The following is an 18,520-nucleotide window of genomic DNA, read 5'->3' as shown; positions in this document are numbered from 1 at the left end:
CATGGCAGCCATTGCAATGCGCTCCTCTCCCATTATCCCCTTCAGGAGAGATCACCAAGAGCCCCCCTCCCCTCCTTCCCCGCCACCCTCCCTCTTCCATCCCTGCCCTTCCATCTCTCCACTCCCTTTTTTCTCCCTGCCCTTCCTTTCTTCCTGCCCCCCTCTTCACACACACACGCAGAGCGGAGTGAATAGGGCTCCACCTGCACTTTCAGAACAGATGGGTGCAGCAGAAGACAGCAGACTTGTCTCTCTCTCTTTCCCCACACTTTGCACTCACTTCTCCCTCAGCACAGCCCCTTCCTTTCTCACTTATTCTCCATTAATGCCGCTTTGAAACCATAGCAAACAACTTCACTCCTTAGGCCTTTGTCTTTGCAAATAAAAGCCATTTCGAGTGTAGATCTGCAGACTGTCTGAGTCCACATTCTCAGCTGATAATCGCAGAATTAGAGCAATGGGGGAGAAGACACAAAATATGCCATAATTGGGTGTATAGTGTGGCTCGAAAAAAAGCTTTAAATCCACAATGAGTGGATGATTTCTGGACCTCTCGTGGAGGCAGATGGCTAGCTATAGGGTCAGGTGCAGACATGAGAATAACAAATTAGATACCCCCTGAATAAATCTGTCTTTACATTGAAAAGTAAAATAAGGTGTGGCTGCAGCTCTCATCAGGTTTTGCTGAATGATTTCTTTCGTTTTTTAAACAGAAATGTGTCCGGCAGTGATTTTTGTCTCACTTTACGACATCCTTGTTTCCCCTTCCTGAAGAGTTCTCATCCCTCTCTGCCCACCTCCTGCTGCTCCCTCCTGTGTCTCGCTGTGTGGTGAGTGCTCACTGAGACATGCTGTTTGGGCTCATCTATAATGCATCCCCTGCCCCGGGACATCATGTGTGACAAATGACCTATTTCTGTGCAGACCCCCAAAGGGCCTTGACCTGGGGGGGTGGGTGCGCGTGCAAGTGTGCGTAAATCAGTGTATGTTTGTTTATTTGTGTACGAGTCTGGAGTTGCTGTTCATGTGAGGAAGTGGAGGGAGGTGGTACTTTGCATAGAATTAACGTCTCCTGTGTGTTTTTATCAGTCGATGACAAGTGGTGATGTGAGCCCTCCTGCGACAACAATCAGTTTCTCTGCTTGGCTCTCCCTAGCTGACCTTGAGGAGTCCTCAGACATCCCTGGCTGTAACAACTGATGGTGTGAGGCAGGAAATTGTTTTCATTATTGACACTGGCTACCTGCTTGTCATTGATCTAGGGATGGATACAAGCCTGTGCGGAGCTGACGATATAAGGACACACAAGTTACTAGTTTCCTCTTACCGTATTTCTCTTATTGTTTCTCCCACCTCTCAGCCCATCCTTACACTCTCTCCTGTAAACCCCATCTCTCTTTCTGTCATTGTCGTGCAGCTCTCTTCCAGTCAGATTTTGAACATGGGCCCTGTCTGATATTTTACATAATTGCCTTACATAAGTAGCAAGCTCGGCTCAGAGCTTGGATGATATTAGTGGAGATGAATATTGCATGAGGAAAGCACTCGTTAAGCGTTAATAAGAGGATAGAGATGGAGCCCCACTGTCAGTCTTTCTTAACCCCGCCCCCACCGCTCTGTCAAGCAGTGACTCAACTCAGCCCGGATGCGTTGGAGCCTTTGAGTCAGTTTGTAAGAGAGGGAGGAAGAGTGTGTTTTTCTGTGTGCATGCGCACACTTGTGTGTGCGTTTCTGCCGTTTTGTATGAACGTCTAAGAGACAGCGAGATTTGGTCATTAGGTGCTTGTGTTTTTTCCGTCTTTGTTTGCTGAATAAAAGCGGCTCTTGTAACACAAAGGCACCCAGGTCTGTCAACTGACTGCAGCCCCACTTACAGTTCACACTTAATGTGTATAAATGGGCTTAATTGTGGCCCCTCATTAGAGCCCTGGTTAGTAGCACGGCAGCTGAATCCTCCCAGTGGGTAAGAGGGCATTTGAAGCGCCCATTGTACATGACTGAATCAAAGGATCAAGCATTGGTTTTGCTTAAAAGGCTTTTTGTTATTCTACTGATTATTTTCTTATTGTTGAAGCCTTCTCCACTAGTGCTGATTAGGAGTCTCTTTGCAGTGGTGCTTTTCTCTTGGCATATCATGGAATGCTCCTCGGTGCCAGGGGATGAACTCTAAGCATTTACAAAAATGAGTTCACTGATTTTGAAGATCATGAGCCCACACAGGGAACATATTAAGCACTGCCTGTAATGCATCATATATAATACAGTACATGGTATATAGCATCTTTAATTTCAATGGTTCAGTTTTATTTCTATATGCCAGTAGTACGTGAATAAGGAATGTATTATATATTTGAGCTCTGAATACTAAGCATATAATACTTCACTTTAAAAGCCCTTAAGGTCTGAATTCCTTTGCCTCGCCTTTTCTGTCTCTTAAGTCTATCATTCCGTAGTATTACGTCAAAATGAATGCCTGTTGCCATTGCCCTGCGGTAAGGTAGTGGCCGTGTGTGTGTGAGAGAGAGAGAGAGAAGGAGAGGAGGGGAGGGAGAGGGAGAGCGAGCGAGTGACACTATGACAGTGTATCTGGGGGATGGGGAGGATGATTCAGCCTCAGGTCTGGTTAATTCAGTGGTCTCTCTTCTAGGCCTGGCTCTTGGCATTTCAGGGATTCGTGGCAGCAGCAGTAAAGCAGTTATTGCTTTTAGGAAAGCATCCAAAATTAAATTAGCCTCTTTTTAAAAGGACATTTGTTGATAATGGCAACTGGCCTAATTCAGCCCTTTATGTATTATTTGCCAATTTTCTTGTAGTCTCCCTCATGGGTTCACTTCTTTCTCTCTGTCTCTCGCCTCTCTTTCTCTCTATATCTTTCTCTCCCTCTGTCTGTCTGGATTTGTTGTCTCTGGGCTATTATTAGAGTAGACAGGCTGGTGGGAGGAGGTCTCTGAAGTAGACGCTCTTGTCATCTTTTTATTTATGGATTATATTCTGCTTTCCATGTGCCTGTTTAATTCTCTGTGAGCAGTTATCTGTCTTTTGTTTGTATGAAGTCAGTCGACCATGGGATGTGTTTTACCTGTGCATTAATTGGCTAAAGGAAAAATGACGCATAGAGCTATACATTAATACGCGTTGATCATAACACTATGTGAGTTACTGCCGTATGTTCATGAGTGCGTGTATGATTGTTCATGTGGCTTTCAGGGTGAAGCAGGACCAACCTCCTCTAAAGAGGCCGTGTTTTACTCCAAACCTTTTTAGATATAAAGCCGTGGTTATTAATCTTTCATTTTGTCCTGTCTGAGTTGGTATCTGGGGAGAAACCTTAAATACACAAAGCTCTTAGACATTCTCTTTGTTTTTCCTCTCGCTCCTTTTTCCTGACGCTCTCTTTCTATGTGACATGAAAAAAACACACAAGTGACAGACATAAAACAAATAGACGAGGTGTAAGTGTGCCTGTTCCTGTTAAGCGGAGCTGTTTTTAGCTTCCTGAACTGCCCGACTTTTAATGAACAATAAATAATATAAAACACACGCCGCGCCTCAACCTGAAATGCTCTCATTGTGCTTTCATGTAGAATTTGCTCTGTATTTACTTGACAGGGAAAGAGTAGGTGATTTGACACCAGCCCGAATGGATATAATAAAGTCTCCTAGAGAAAATCACTGGTTTATCCACTGCACGCCATTTTCTTCACCTCAATCCTTCCTTCTCTCCTCTTTCAATCTCTTGCTCTCACTCTCTGTAGTCCAGCTCTCCCCTTCATGGCCCTCCCTAGCTTCAGTAATAGGAGACTTGAAATCAATAGCGCATTAGTCTGGCCGGAAACTCTTGTGGAATTAAATATGAATGACTGAGATTGCAGCTCTACCTGCTGCTAGGAGAGATGCATGATGGCTCTTGGGGATATATGGGTTTTTGTTTTTCACTCCTCCTCCAAGTAAACAGGCAGGCCGTTTTGTGCTTCTCTTAGCGGCTACTTGTGCTGCCTTGTTTTGTCGGAGATTAGCGTGCAGCACTGTGGACCCTGATAGGTATTGTACGGGTTGTCATTTTGTCCTCGGCAGTGAACGATGACCAGTCCGATAGCATAATTTGATAGAGCAAATGGGATCGTGGAAGGCACAAAGCCGCGACAGCTCAGGAGGCAAGAAGAATCAACTGGCCACACCCATCCTCCAAACACAGCAGCACTATTTGAATATGAAAGAGCTCTCTGGTTATTAACAGATTGCATCTTACTTCTTTTTCCAGTATTTCCTATAAATACAATATGTGCTTTCGCTTTCATTTAGCTTTCAGGTTCGCTGCTCTGCACATTCATTCTGGAACTTTTTTCATGCAAATTTGGTTACTTGGTAGTCTTTCATTTTCTGGTTCACTGTGTAAAGTGGAAAAATGTCTTCTTGCATGCTGTTTGGCTTAAAAGCATAATTTGCAAGGTGGTTGGAGAGTGCTGGCTGGTGGGAGGAACGTAATATGAGACAAGAAGCCACTGCGTATGCTTCTGGGAATTGGTAGAGGCTTGGGCAGCAGTAAGCTAATACACGTAGATGATATAGAGGTAGATGTATTTGTGAGCTATATTTCATCCCATTAGAGATGAAACGGTTTGTGACAGATGGAGTGATATTGTTCCCCTGTACGGCCCACGAGCGCGGCCCCTCCTGCTTCCCCTCCCTGACAGATGTAGGGGGAGGACCACAGTGCACTCTTTTTTCTTTCAATTGATTTGGGTGCTTGAACCCTTAGGGACTGGAGGATGGTGGTGGGATGGGGGTGGTGGTAATGGTGATGGGGGGTTTAGTTGTTTCCTGCAGCACAGAACCTGTAAAAAAAAGTCTTAAGCAAGTGCTGTAAAGTCATAAACATATATGATGCATATATCTGCATACATAGAGCTCACCAATAGCAGTATGCTCTGTTCGCTGACTGCGCTGAGTGGAGCTGGGAGGGAATATTTCCATAAATCTTGGTTAGTGAGTGACAGCATAGCAAGCAGCCATGCATGTAATGTAGGCAGAGGAGAAAGTGTGGCTGTGCATACTGGTGGCTTAGCCGTATGTGTTGCTGTTCAAGATGTATTCCATTGATTCTTTACAGTTTATTACTGAATAAGCATAGAAATGCAGGCCATCTTTCTTCTCTGTGATTAGCCTAATGTACCTTTGTGTGGCTGGAGGAGGGGTGAATACTAAAATGTGTAGGTTTGGGTGTTTTGTAGCAATTAAGCAGATTTTGAAGTGATTGAACAATGATTACCTTAACACCCCCCCCCCCAACCCTGACTGTAGGAGCAACATTAGGAGTCTTAACAGCTGTCTCGTAGCAGATGTGTCCTGTTGCTGCTCCTCACTCTCTGTCCCTGGAGGGGAAAGGTCAAGACAGGGGTGGAGGTCAAATCAGAGATTCTCTTGAAGATGCTACATGTTGGTGCTTTGAGAGAAACAAACAAATGAGCATCTGCCTGCCCCTTGTATATGAAACCACCACAGGATGGAGATTAGAATTAGCATTATTGATTAGAACATTCAGTCTGGTGTAATTCCTTCATCCTGCTTTAAAATCAGATGAATAACCTGTGAATCCTTTTTTTACTTTTGAATCTATGATATCACATAATGTTTCAAAAACATTTTTTTTAACGGTTTTCATGTTTATTTAGTTCTTTCTTTTTAACTGTTTTTCTTTTTCATCCAAAAGATATATTGCTGATTTGTCCCTCCTTTTAAGGAGTTAATGTTATTAAAGTATTTACTGCTGTCTGCGTAATATCCTGGAAGCAGACCCCAGTAAAAAAAGTGGTTAATGATTTTAATAGGACTCCCTGGTGGGGTGGGATAGAGGGGGGACGTGCCCTGGCCACGGGCGCGTGGCGGCGGAGCAGGTGGATGACGAGCAGCTGAGTAGTGGGCTCCGGGGGGAGGGGGTGGGGCTCCATTTTGGAGGACTCTTGGGGTTGAGAGAAACCCTGAAAAAAGGCAACCCCATCTGGAACTGAGGTGGGGGCTCTGGTGTGAAAGAGATCTAGTGGGTGGTGTCTGACACTCTCTCTTTTGTTCTTTGGTAACACAGCAGTGATGGTGGTGGTGGTGGTGGTGGTGGTGGGAGGGGGGGCTCTCGCTGCCATGGGGGCTGGGCGCTCAAACAATAGTGCCGATCTAGGAATTGAAAGCCTTCGATGAACAGAAAGGCAGGGAAGGTGTGGACAGAAGGATAAAGCAGGCATGCACTTATAGTAGGTTGGTTTTTCCAACTATACAAGGACACTGCAATGTCACACATACACTAAATATATCTATGACTGAATATATACAGAAAAGGTAATATTAAGAAATAGATTTCTTCAGGTGTCTCTCATTGAATATGTGTGAGATGTATGTGAGTATTAATGCCAGGAGGAGACATCCATCATATTTCATTAATAAACAAATCAATTATGGAAAGCACCATTGCACAATAAATTAGAATTTGCCGAACCTTGGGGCGGCAGAGAAAGAAAGATTAGTTTTTGCATTGTGATAGAAGTGTGCCTCTGCAGAGTAGAGGTGGATTCATTTATTTTCATTATCAGTGTCTCTGGGCCAGACTGATGCCTGCTGCAAGCTCTAATGCTGCTCTCACTGCTGCTCCATGCATAAACATATATCCCAGAGACGTCTGTCCTCTTTCATGCAAGGTTAGCTCTACCTCTGTCTCTCCTCTACATTTTTCCACGTCTCTCCTATACAATGCATGCCATTCATCAGCCATCTCACAGAGGACTACCAGAGTACCTGCAGCAGCTCTCCATGGTGCTGAATTAGATGACTGTGGGGTAGAAGGAATGAGCAGTGGGATTGGGGGGGGGGGCTGCAGCAACGAGCATTGCTATATTAATTCTTCATAGTAGGCAAGGGGGTATGGAATGCAGGCAGAGTTGAGGGAGGTGTAGATCTGCCATTTCAATAAACTAAAGTAAATTAAGTCCTCCTTTAGTGGGAAGAGTCACTGACAATGTCACCCCTCAGTTTGTGAAACAGACAGAGAAAAGGCCTTTACAAATATACACTCACATACATATTTGTTTGACTCAGCTTAAAGAAACCATAGCATCCTTTCATGGCTAATTGTTAAGATCTGTAAAATATTTTTTCATCTCTAATATGACTCTCATATCAGTGTCACTGTGAGGCTGTAGGCCAGTAAACAAAGCTGTAGCTATTTCTCATCTCCTTTTAGAGGTCAAATTTGAGGACTGAATCTTAAACAATCACTGATGAGGCAAGGCTTGCTTTCTTTTCCAATCATGGTGAACAGCCCCACCTGCTGGTGTAGTGACGATATAACATGCTCTGCTGTCTTGCAGAGACATAATATTGTGCCAGCAGTCCTCTAGATGTTGCTATTGTGCATGTTTCTTCCTTAATGACATTACTAAAAAACTATTAAGGGAACCCTGTAAACTGAAGGTAAAAGAAAAAATATAAAATCCTGCGACACATAAATAGGACATTTCATGGCACTTTTCGTTTTTATTAGTGTCTAACGCTAAGCCGTGATGTCAACGTTAAACAAAAAAACACATCTTAAGCATGACATTGTTGATATCAATTCTTTGGTCTGCTTCCTTAATTTAGTACAGAAATGAAACCAGTGAAACCTTAACTGAGGTGGATATGCGCCATTATCAGGTCGCTCTAAACCGGTCAGGTGAGGTTTCAACATGCACAGATGGTGGATAGCAGATACTGTAGCTACCTGGAACAAGCCGGTTAAAACAGTGGGGGAGAATACTAACACCGGAAGTGAGATAATGACTTCGATGGCTTTTTACATCAATATGTATTAATTGACTTATTTAAAATTGCTACATCTCTAAAACAAGAGACAGGAAAATTAATGCTATAAAAACGTCACCTCGTTTAAGTGGACAGAGAGAACACAAGTAAATGTTATTTTATTTTGAAGTTTCTCCGGATGTACTGCATGTATCACGGCTTACCTGGCACTGGCCACTTTTCAGCTCCCAGCCGCTAGGAGGAACAAGGAGGGATCCATGCCCAGTCCCAGCGTGGAGAAGGAAGCGGTCTGAGGGAGTCTGTATCCCCACACAAGAAGTCGGAACATAACCGAAGCACGGGAGAAGAATAGTTTCAGTTTGACTTCTAAGAGCTTCTTTACATGGGGACAAGAAATGACATCTACAGCGAGCGAGAGGAGGGCGTTTGCTCATAAAATCAACCGGTGAGGTGTAACAGAAGTTATTGTTTAACAGCTACAGTTGTGCCGCTCGCACTGCGTGAGAGTGACCTGCTGGACAGACGGCACATATAGCCAGTATGCTAGGATTTGTAAGGTATCATTGACCACAAACCGGTCATTATGTCCTTACGGTACCTTTCTAGATTTAAACAAATGTATTTTAGAGCTGTTTGCCCCTCATAAACGGTCCCGCACACTTTGAAGAGGCAAATATATTGTTCGATAACGTTATCTATCGTAACACCGTAAGTGCATTGTCATAAACAATGAATGAGCTATTTCGGGATTACAATAACAATCTGAGGGCTAATATAATGACTGAAACATGTCATTTACAAAATATAACATCGAGGGAAATTATTTTACATAGTAACTAGTGACTATAATCAAGCTGTTTTGTTCCTTTACCGTGTGAACGCCTCGCAGCATTGTTTTAGCAACCTGTTTCCACATGTTGTAAACTGGTTTTCCCTCTTCCTAAAGGGTAACTATAGTTGCACTGCATGGACTTAAAATCTTGTGTGTCTGGTTATATTTAATTAATTTTGATCAGACTCCAAGTAAAATCGTCAACGCATGTCATTATCTGTCAGCTGGCCTTTTGATTAACATACTTTAACGAAACTGGTGTGTGAGGAAGTATCTGCTGCCAAGTGCCTCGCTGTTTGCTATAATAGATCTTTTTATAAATGGGGTTCTTCCCAACATTAACTTTGTCCAAGGTTTAGCTTGCTATGTTTTTCTTTCGCACTAAATGACCAAGTTGGTGTCTAGATTACCAAGAATCAACTTAGCCTACTATACAAGATACTGTAGCTTCTCCAGAGGCCTGTCAAAAACAAACAGGGTGACAGATTCTCATTCTGATGGTGAATATTTTCTCACACTAGCGAAACCTTGGAGAAGTTATGCCTTCACACTTACAGATTTCAGATGAGGCACCATCACTTTTATTTTAAATGATTTTGCACATTTGGTTCATCGCTTTGTTAGTATGCCTGATGATTGTCAATACCATATCCTGCAGAGATATTTGCTTCATTGAACAGTCTCTCGCTGCATTCCCCAAGTCCCGTCGTTCCTCTCCTCAGACCATTGTTTAGTGCCGGATGCAGGAAAGGGTGGGAAAGGGTGGTCTGGCTATTGCCCTTGCAGTCGATAGCTTTCCTTTTTCCTGTTTTAACTTGAGGTGCACAGAGCTGCAAAAATTATTCAACATCTTTTGAGGATAAAGAGCATATGACATTAAAGTGTGTGGAAAAAAGGCAGTTTTAAACAATTCAGTATGAAACTTAAAAGTCTAGCAAGATATTGAAGACATGGGTTGCGATTCTAAGTATTTTTGTCTGCATTGATTGAATGAAGGCATTCTGAACAAAAACTATGTAAGCATGAGGACCATGGTTTGGGAAAGTTGAAGCTGCTGCAGCTGTGTATATGAGAGAAAGAGTCATTTTGCGGTTGCAGAGTAGCAGCTGTTTGCTGTCTCTGTGAGAGGATTGGGGGTTTTTTTCCCACTTTGTCTGTCTTTAAGCCTCCCATGTGCCGTTAGTCCATAAAGGCCACGGACAGAGCTCTGGCTCTGTGCCTGCTCCCTGGAGCCACCCCGCCACCTCTCTGTGAGATCCGTTAGGGATCCCTGTCAGAACAGCTGCTGGCCTTCAGCATCGCTACTGGTACCAAAGGCTGTAAACTCTGTGATAGGAAGATGGATCATATAGGACATGTCTCTAAAATTTAGACGCTCAGCTTTACAGGTGCGTTTCGACATATGTAAACGTTTTTTAACAAAGAATATGAAAGTGAGGAGTGAGCGATTTGTTTATGAAGAAATCTCTAATGTAGTAAGATCATTCCATTAAGCCTAATTTCTTTTGCTAAGCCTTTGATACTTACTAACACATTCATGCATCCACCCAAATAAATCACTTTGTTTTTACTTTATCTTGCCCATTATCAGGATACGTTCAACTAGTTTTCATTTCTATAAATTTGTATTTATGTTGCCTGTTTTTTTCTGATATGTCCCTCTCTTGCTCAGGACGGTAGCTGCAGATATCAGAAAACAAGTGTCCAGAGACTATGGCTCGCCTCAGCTGACCAAGAAACGACCCCACCAACCTGTGAGTCACCCTGCTGGAGTTTTGACCCTGCTGGAGTTTTAAGACAGCGGGTTTTAAGATCCATTTAGCCAGGTCAGGTGTTGATGGGTGTAACTTGTGAATTAGGTTAATTAAAATTTAAATACAAGGAATGCATTTGGGTGTGTTTTTTTGTAGTTTTTTAGTGTTGTTTAGAACAGGTGTGAAGAGAGATGGTTGTTGAAACCTGATATAGCTGCTATCACTCACCTGTGTTGTTTGACAGCAGGGTTCTGTATGGATGATCAGCAAAAATAAGATATGGGTTACTTATTTAAAAGATGCTTAGTTTTAGTGTTGTCAAGTTACAATGATGACAGAGGGGATTTTTTTGTTGGTCCAGCAGAAATTTAGGAACACTCAAAAAAGCCCCTGAGAAAGAAATAGGTTGTTTAATATAGATTGCTAACTCATTCATTGCAGAGGCTTATCCATAACAGCGAATTAGATGAGCAAAAAATTGATTTTAGATGAATATTGCATATGTAATGTATTGTACTATAATTTTAATAATGTAATAGCTTAGTGGTTTTGCAGACAGTGAAAGACTGCTAATGGAAGTGGCTGTGCAGACTCTTGTTTTGCTGTAATACACACAAAGTAAGCTTATAGGCATTGAAGAACTATTTATAACCGCAAACGGTAAGGTTATTAGGTAACACACCATCCAAATACAATATGAATGTCTTTGTTTAGTGTCTTTTAAAGGTATACATATACATCAAAAGGAAGTTGATCTCATCAGTTCTTATTTTGTTTTTTTCCCTAATCATTCCTTTTGTTTTGCATCGTATATAAAAAATCATATTTCTCCCGTCTGCTCTTCTTAATGGCATCCTGTCTCCTCTCTTTCCTGCACCATGTGAGTCCTTCTTGTCCTGGTGATCAAATTAGCATCTGTCGTTATGGCTGTGTCTGTACATAATATTCTAATGTTGATTGACAGTTGCCCCTGACGGAGGTGGTTGAGCCGGTGGACTTTGAGGAGTATGTGAGCAGTCATGCTCCAGGGGTGGAGCCAGGCCCTCTCAGAGAGCTAACGGAGTTCCCCCAGGATGACCTGGAGCTCCTCCACCAGGACAAAGAATGTATAACACTGGAGCCCCCACTGCCTGAGGAGGAAGAGTGAGTCAAGCTGCTCATGGCCAACACAAACCTCATATTGTAACACAGGCATCCCTCCTAAGTCTTTATTTTACCCCACACACAGGGATTATATTACTCTATTAAAAGGAAAACATGGACACAGATAGGAACAAAGCCTTTGTCTTTATGACACTGAATGGACATGCATATTAGACGTATGCTTTGCTAAATTATTCATGTGTTTTTCTATGTAGCTCACTGGATTCCAGAGTGAGAGATGCCCTGGCCGTCTACACTGATGACTGGCTCATCATTCAAAGAAAGTAAGCGGTGTCACTTGTGGTACCAGTTAAATTAACCGAGAGTATACATTTCATTTATTGTTTAATAAAGTGCACCACTTCTCCCTGCTCACTTTAACATGATTGACAGTTGCGTTATTACTGGAACATTGTTTTTCTATTTTCTTCTAGATATCAGCGCTACAGCACCACATACACCCCCCACAACTCTGAGCGACAAAGGGAGAGGCAGCGAGGGCTCGTCAAACAGACCTTTGAACTGGACGAGGCTGCTGCTGCTGAGCGGCAGGACGACCAGGTAGCAGATAGTGATGTCATAATGAACATTCAGTTATTTTGGCTTCATTTACAAATGTATTATTGATCTAATGTACATACAGTGAGAACTCCCATCATGTAGTATCTGAAAAGAGATGCAGAGAAAAGCCAGCCAGTGAAACCTGTCTCTTATGTTGATGGGGGAGGCAGTATGAGATGTATTCCGCTCAGTAAGTTGACCATATGGAGAACGAGTAATGGATAAATGGATATACCTTGTCCATTATCGATTACACCGTCTCCATATGACTCATATTTAATGTGTAATGGGATATGCAGCATATTGTTCTGCTAATCTTTCTAAAACATCTGCAGCGAGCACTTAAAGGTGACATCTTTGCCTGGAAAAAAAAACAAACACATGATCTCAACCCTTGTCTCACTCTCATTATTATCTCAGGATGACGCAAAGCGGCGGTCAGTCAGCCTCGATGACACTCCTCGGGGAAGCTGGGCCTCCAGTATCTTCGACCTGAAGAACTCCTCCCCAGATGTTCTGCTGCCGTCTGTGCTGGAACGTACAGCTGCAGAAGACATGGATCACCGCAATACTGAGGCTCGTCTGCAGGGGCGCCACAATGACCTGCTGGGCCTCTACCCTCCCCCTGATGAGGTTTGCATTTAATAAGTTATGTTGAAGTAAAAAGAAAAGTTTGACTTTATCTTTTAATAAACTTCTTTAGACTCCTGATCACTAGTTTTGTAAAATAGTTTAGTTTCTTTACCCAGTAAATGCCTGTATGATATTGAGCTTACTAAGTGTAGGGTGGAATAAGCAGTGGCTCTGTATCACACAGCAAAGGCCATGCATTTAATAAGTGAGGTGATTGTCCGACCTTTATCTATGTTCTTATTACATTGTAAATGTATACTTACCACCTCTGCTTCATCTTTCCTGGGAGAAACAGTGTAATGTGAGCGTAAACCTTACATTTAGAAGCAGTGATGGGTTAAAATCAAGAGGTGCTAAGTATATGTACGAACAAATCTTTATCAATGAATGTAGCACTGTCGTCTCTCTTCATGTCAGCTGTGACTCACAGTTTTTCATTTCCTGGTCAGACGTTCATTAAAAGTCAGTGGAAGCCACAGAAATAGTAATTATCTAAAAATAATTCTAAAAATTGCCTTGCTACAACTTTAGAGGCTTGTTTTATTCTGAACTGAATGTGACAGCCAAGACGAGCAACAGCGCTGAACATTCATGTATGAACGGTGATGCGTTCACTTGCTGTCTTAACTGGTCTAGCCTTAGGACCCACCACCACCTTCTTAAAGATATAATCTTTCTATCGCAGAATGAGGTAACATAATAGGGATTGAGCCTATGGCCCACAGATGAAAGCCTTTGCATTTGCAGTATATAGTATTGTTATGGACTGAGTGTCTGTGGCGGCATTTGCGCCCAGGTAGTGATGCGTTTTCCATCACCCAGTAGTGGTTGGTCTGCCGGAGAGGGTGGCTTCCTTTCCAGTCACTGCAAGTGTTGCGATGAAACAGTAATCTACTATGTCTGAACAAACAAAGAAAAAATCGTTGACTACAGATACAACTTCAAAAATAAGTGAAAATCCCCCTTAAAAGAAGGCAAGCAGTCTAAAATGAAAAATGACCATCAGGAAAATCAAGAGTGACAACTGTTACAAAGGGAGCCAACTGTAGACATCTGCTTATCTAGGATATGCAACCGCAATTGCCTTTTATCACCATAAGGTGCCACAAAATAGAACGAAACTGAGAACTTCAAGATTATATCTTTCTGAAACCACTTAAATGTATTTAATTAAAAATGGTGCAGTTTGGACCTGAGGTGGAACAAAACATCACAATATGACAACTTCACGAAACACAACAGTGTAACAGTCAAGCAAAATGACCAGAAGGGGGTAGTGCATAAGAGGAAAATAATCCCTTTACAATTCATTCAATTAGCAGCCCTTTTTCTTTTTTACAGAAATAAACTTAAATAATGCAAAATAAATGCAACTACTGTTGGGCTCATCAAGCTTCAAGAATGTAAATGTAACTGTAGCTGGGATTACCCAATCAGTGGATGCATGGACTATTAATATACTATACTACTACTGCATGCACATCATAGGAAACACATGTCCTTCAAAATAAAAGCGCAGCAAAGACTTTGATCCACAACTTTTTTTTTTTTTAAGCACACATCTGCAACCCACTGAAAACAGCTCAGAGACCCACTTTTGATGCACTCAATCACTGACATGTCTACTATGGGATATGTCAGTGGATTTGAACAGTGATGCATTCACTTGCTGATGTGGAACAACTTCTTACTGTGTGCAAGTCTGTCAACTGAGCTGAACAAGGTGGTCCAGGCTCTTACCTCTAAGCTGCCCAAAGTAAAGCATGGAAAACCAAATATCATCCACAGACAGACAGAAGAAAAGTTTTCAGCACCAGGCACACAGATCGACCGTAACTTAATTTACGATTAATCTCTAAATCTGCAGAACTAGCAGAATGCTGGGTAGGAAATGTTGGCAAACATAGTTGCCTTTTGTTCAGCTCAGTAACATAAATGCAAGTTCCCATCAAGTGAGTGCCCATAATGTCTGCAAACCCAGCCAGCTACAGAACTGTTCTTTCCTCTATCCTCTCCATTTCTCACTCCATCCTTCTTTCTTTAAATCTGTGTACACACTGACGCTTCCTTTGCCGCTATGTTGCCATGACATCTGTGTAAATGTTATGCTGGTGGTGTGTGTGTGTAGTACATGGCTTTCTTTTCTATGTGGCAGGATGAAGCAGTGGAGAGATGCTCTGTCATTGAAGTGCCCAAGGAACATTGTGGTCAGAGAATAATGGTGAAGTGTCTGTCTCTGAAGTGAGTAACATTTGGAAATATAACGGCTGACATTTAAGTCTTTATACCCTCGTTCAGCCTTCTGAATACCCACAATGCTCTCCATGTTTCTATGTTTTTCAGGTTTGAAATTGAGATTGAGCCAATATTTGGAACTCTTGCCCTGTATGATGTCAAGGAAAAGAAAAAGGTTTTTTTTTTTTAACTTTGTTCCAGTTGATCTTTTTTATTGGCAGGAGAGAACCATGAGTTTTCTTCTTATGAGTTTAACTCCATAAAGCCTCTTACGTAATGCTGAGCTCATGCTTAATTGAATTTCCCTAGTCTCAAAAAGCTTTAAGTGGTCTTGCTGTTCAGATCATTGAGTCAAAACTTAATTAAAATCCCTTGACGTGAATTTCCATTATCATCTTTCCTTCCCCTCCCTCTGTTGTTTCCCGCTTATCTCAATATTCCCTCCTACAGATCTCGGAGAACTTCTACTTTGACCTGAACTCGGATCAGATGAAAGGGCTGCTTAAACCCCACACACCCCACACAGCCATCTCCACTCTGGCACGTTCTGCCATTTTCTCCATTACCTACCCTTCTGCAGATATCTTCTTGGTCATAAAGGTACTAGGAGAAGCCACTTTTACGAAGAAAAAAAATGAAAATAATAATTCGTAGCATTTCATCAAGAAGTCCACTTGCCTTTTTTTAAATACACAATGTAAATAATATTAAAATATTAGTACATAAAATGCTAACAATATTTTCGACGTGTTTTAGCTTGAGAAAGTCCTGCAGCAAGGAGACATTGGAGAATGCTGTGAGCCGTACATGGTCATGAAAGAATCCGACTCCTCCAAGGTAATAGAGCCAAAAAAAATGTTGAACTTTTGCAACCTGCAGGGCCAACAACCTGTCAACCTTTACTGTCACAAGCATTAATCAATTCTGTCTGGGAAGCTGCAATATTTACCATCCATTCTGGGTTCAACTGGATATTGGATATTTTAAGCCTGTCTGTCTTTAAAGTTATGCAATCATATCTGGACCCCTTCTTTTTTTGCTCCAGCACAAAGAGAAGCTGGAGAAGCTGCGTCTGCAGGCAGAGCAGTCATGTAGTCGTCTTGGGCGTTTTCGCATGCCTTTTGCCTGGACGGCCATTCACCTTCTCAACATTGTCAGCAGCGTTGGAGGTCTGGACCGCTCAGACCCTGACTCTGACTCTGGTACTGGAGACCTCAAACTCATTTTTCAATTTCATGCAGTGTCACACATGCACAAAACAAGTATTCTGCTATCTGCAGTGATAAAAGTATCATTCATGGACATGTCTACTATTGATTTCTTTCCCACCAGAGAGGAAAGGTCATGGAACGTGGAATGACAGAAAGAAAAAGGGGTTTGAGCGGATGAGTGTTGGGGATGACATGTGTAACTTTGCGACTTTCCGTCCCGCAACATTGACCGTCACCAACTTCTTCAAACAGGTAGACTGCGTAATGATAATGCTAATGAGTCACGCTGTTTTACTGATAGAGTTCTTTATTGTAGCTGTACTGGGAAAAGGCCAGTACAAATTATTTCATAAAACAGCATAAGTTAAGATGAATTCAAACTGCTGTTGCCATAAACCTAAGGACAGAAGTTAACATTTTTTAAAAGGCCTCTTATATCTTGACAATTTTTAAATACGGAAATGAGACTTGACAGTTGCCATGGCATCTTAATTAGGGGAAAAAACTAGCAATATTCCTACTTCAGAGAGCAATTAACATAATTTTCAGTGTTTTTCTAGGAGTGTTATTTCTTCCGCTTGTGAGATTACAACCTGCGATTTCCCCAAAGAGACCTGCTAACAAATAGTTTAAATACTTTTATAATAAGTAAACATTTTAGTGGTTTAATTTTAGTAGTGACTGCTATTTTAATTAAAATATAATGTTTGTTTTTTTCAATGCAACTCTTCTGTTTGTGTCCTTGAAGGAGGGGGACAGACTGAGTGATGAGGACCTCTATAAGTATCTGGCAGATATGCGCAGACCGTCCTCCGTTCTGCGACGACTGAGACCCGTCACAGGTAAACATGATGCCTTCCCATACTGGAGACATTTATGTGACATTGTCTATGTTTAGATAGTCAGTGTTAACGATCATTGATTAACATTTATTGTGCTTTTTTGCTTCTCAGCCCAGTTGAAGATTGACATTTCACCAGCTCCAGACTCGCCTCATTACTGCTTGTCACCTGAGCTGCTTCACGTGAAGCCTTACCCGGACCTGCGTGTTCGTCCAACCAAAGATGTGCTGGAGTTCCCTGCGCGCTACGTTTACACACCACACACCACCTACAGGTGAGTGATAAGAAGTCACAGAGAGACACACACACACTGTAAATTGACTTATAGAACACTTGCATCCCTTCGTTGCCTGTCTGGTTCTGTTTTGTTTGGATAGTCATTTTTAACAGAGCCAGAGTTGTTCTGCCTTTAATCTAGTCGAAGTTTTAAGAAAAGAGGACGGCACATGATGAACACAAAACATCGGTTTTATTTTTTCTATATAAGTGCTTACAAATAACACAAGACACACATTTTCTTAAATAGTTCATCAGTAAAGTCGAGAAAAACAAAAAACTGTTACATGGGAAATAGATTACAGCCGCACAAACAAGGACAGAATCAAGAGAGTGTCAACAAATAATATTTATAATAATAATGTAGTAATAATAATAAAATAATGTAGATCTTAAGCAGAGAAGAATGGGAGTGCAGTGACGTTAAAGATTTGAGTTGAGTCAATGGATGGATTCTCTGGTCATATTCAGTGTAGGCTGGGAAACCCATGGTGACATTTCAAACAACTGTCATATTTCACTCTGGAAGAAGGAAATAAAACATTAAATTAGATGAAAAAAAATCAAGATTTCAAAGCAGCATATGTTTGAAACAGTGGCTTACCATCATAAGCAGTCTGGAGAGCTGCTCATTCTGTGTTTCAATGTTCTCTTTTTGAAACTCGTTGAAATGTTGTAAACCTTTCAAGATGCTGGTAAGCTCCTCAGCTCTCTCCTAGGAACAGGAAGTTAAAGACATCTGTTAAGTGTATGTCAATATCAGTGACTGTTGTTCAGTCTGTGAAGTTGTCCAGTGTATTTGCATTGATAATAAAAAGACAGTCAAAGTGAAAAAAAATCTTCTGTCTTTAAGTTGTAACTAAAGTGAGGTTTCCAGCTCTCTCTCACCTGCAGCTCTTTGATTCTGGTGGGTACAGAGTTTTTGAGATGCATCTCCAACATCTCCACTTTTGTCTTAAGCTCCACCTCTTCCTGCTCCATGTTGGCCAGCCAGTCTTTAGTCTTCTTGGTCTCAGCCTGTTGCATGGCCATCTGTGCCTGTCAAAAGAGCATCTGTCCATATTATCCTCTTCCCCTGACAAAGATCCCAGTGCAGCTGGCAGCTGCCTGCCCCACAGTGTACTATGCAACTTCCTAATAACATTCACTCTCTTATCTGAGATAAAAGAGTTAGATTCGTCCATATACGTAAAAAAGAAATATTTTCAGAAATTGTTCAGGCCTCGTTGTGTTGTTGCAATCAGC

At 41.8% G+C, this 18,520-nt stretch overlaps 1 protein-coding gene across 3 annotated transcripts in view; it reads left to right on the top strand.

Moving 5' to 3' along the window:
- The first annotated feature begins 8,071 nt into the window (after nucleotides 1–8,071).
- Nucleotides 8,072–18,520, top strand: part of dock6 (dedicator of cytokinesis 6) — a 29,308-nt gene continuing 18,859 nt past the window's right edge. For all 3 annotated transcript variants that reach the window (XM_069673961.1, XM_069673959.1, XM_069673960.1), the window contains exons 1-14: nucleotides 8,072–8,233; nucleotides 10,293–10,374; nucleotides 11,339–11,517; nucleotides 11,733–11,801; nucleotides 11,952–12,078; nucleotides 12,499–12,711; nucleotides 14,867–14,952; nucleotides 15,055–15,121; nucleotides 15,397–15,546; nucleotides 15,703–15,783; nucleotides 15,992–16,148; nucleotides 16,279–16,409; nucleotides 16,906–16,999; nucleotides 17,111–17,273. In XM_069673961.1, the coding sequence (XP_069530062.1) occupies nucleotides 8,184–8,233; nucleotides 10,293–10,374; nucleotides 11,339–11,517; nucleotides 11,733–11,801; nucleotides 11,952–12,078; nucleotides 12,499–12,711; nucleotides 14,867–14,952; nucleotides 15,055–15,121; nucleotides 15,397–15,546; nucleotides 15,703–15,783; nucleotides 15,992–16,148; nucleotides 16,279–16,409; nucleotides 16,906–16,999; nucleotides 17,111–17,273 (1,649 nt within the window). In that variant the 5' untranslated portion in view covers nucleotides 8,072–8,183. The remainder of the gene's footprint in view (nucleotides 8,234–10,292; nucleotides 10,375–11,338; nucleotides 11,518–11,732; nucleotides 11,802–11,951; nucleotides 12,079–12,498; nucleotides 12,712–14,866; nucleotides 14,953–15,054; nucleotides 15,122–15,396; nucleotides 15,547–15,702; nucleotides 15,784–15,991; nucleotides 16,149–16,278; nucleotides 16,410–16,905; nucleotides 17,000–17,110; nucleotides 17,274–18,520) is intronic.

Source organism: Semicossyphus pulcher, unplaced genomic scaffold, assembly GCF_022749685.1.
Source record: "Semicossyphus pulcher isolate SPU_LCO1_2020_fin unplaced genomic scaffold, fSemPul1.0.p SCAF_23, whole genome shotgun sequence".
Classification (NCBI taxonomy): Eukaryota; Metazoa; Chordata; class Actinopteri; order Labriformes; family Labridae; genus Semicossyphus; species Semicossyphus pulcher.
Note: the sequence above shows the minus strand (reverse complement) of the source record. Positions and strands in the feature narration are given on the sequence as shown.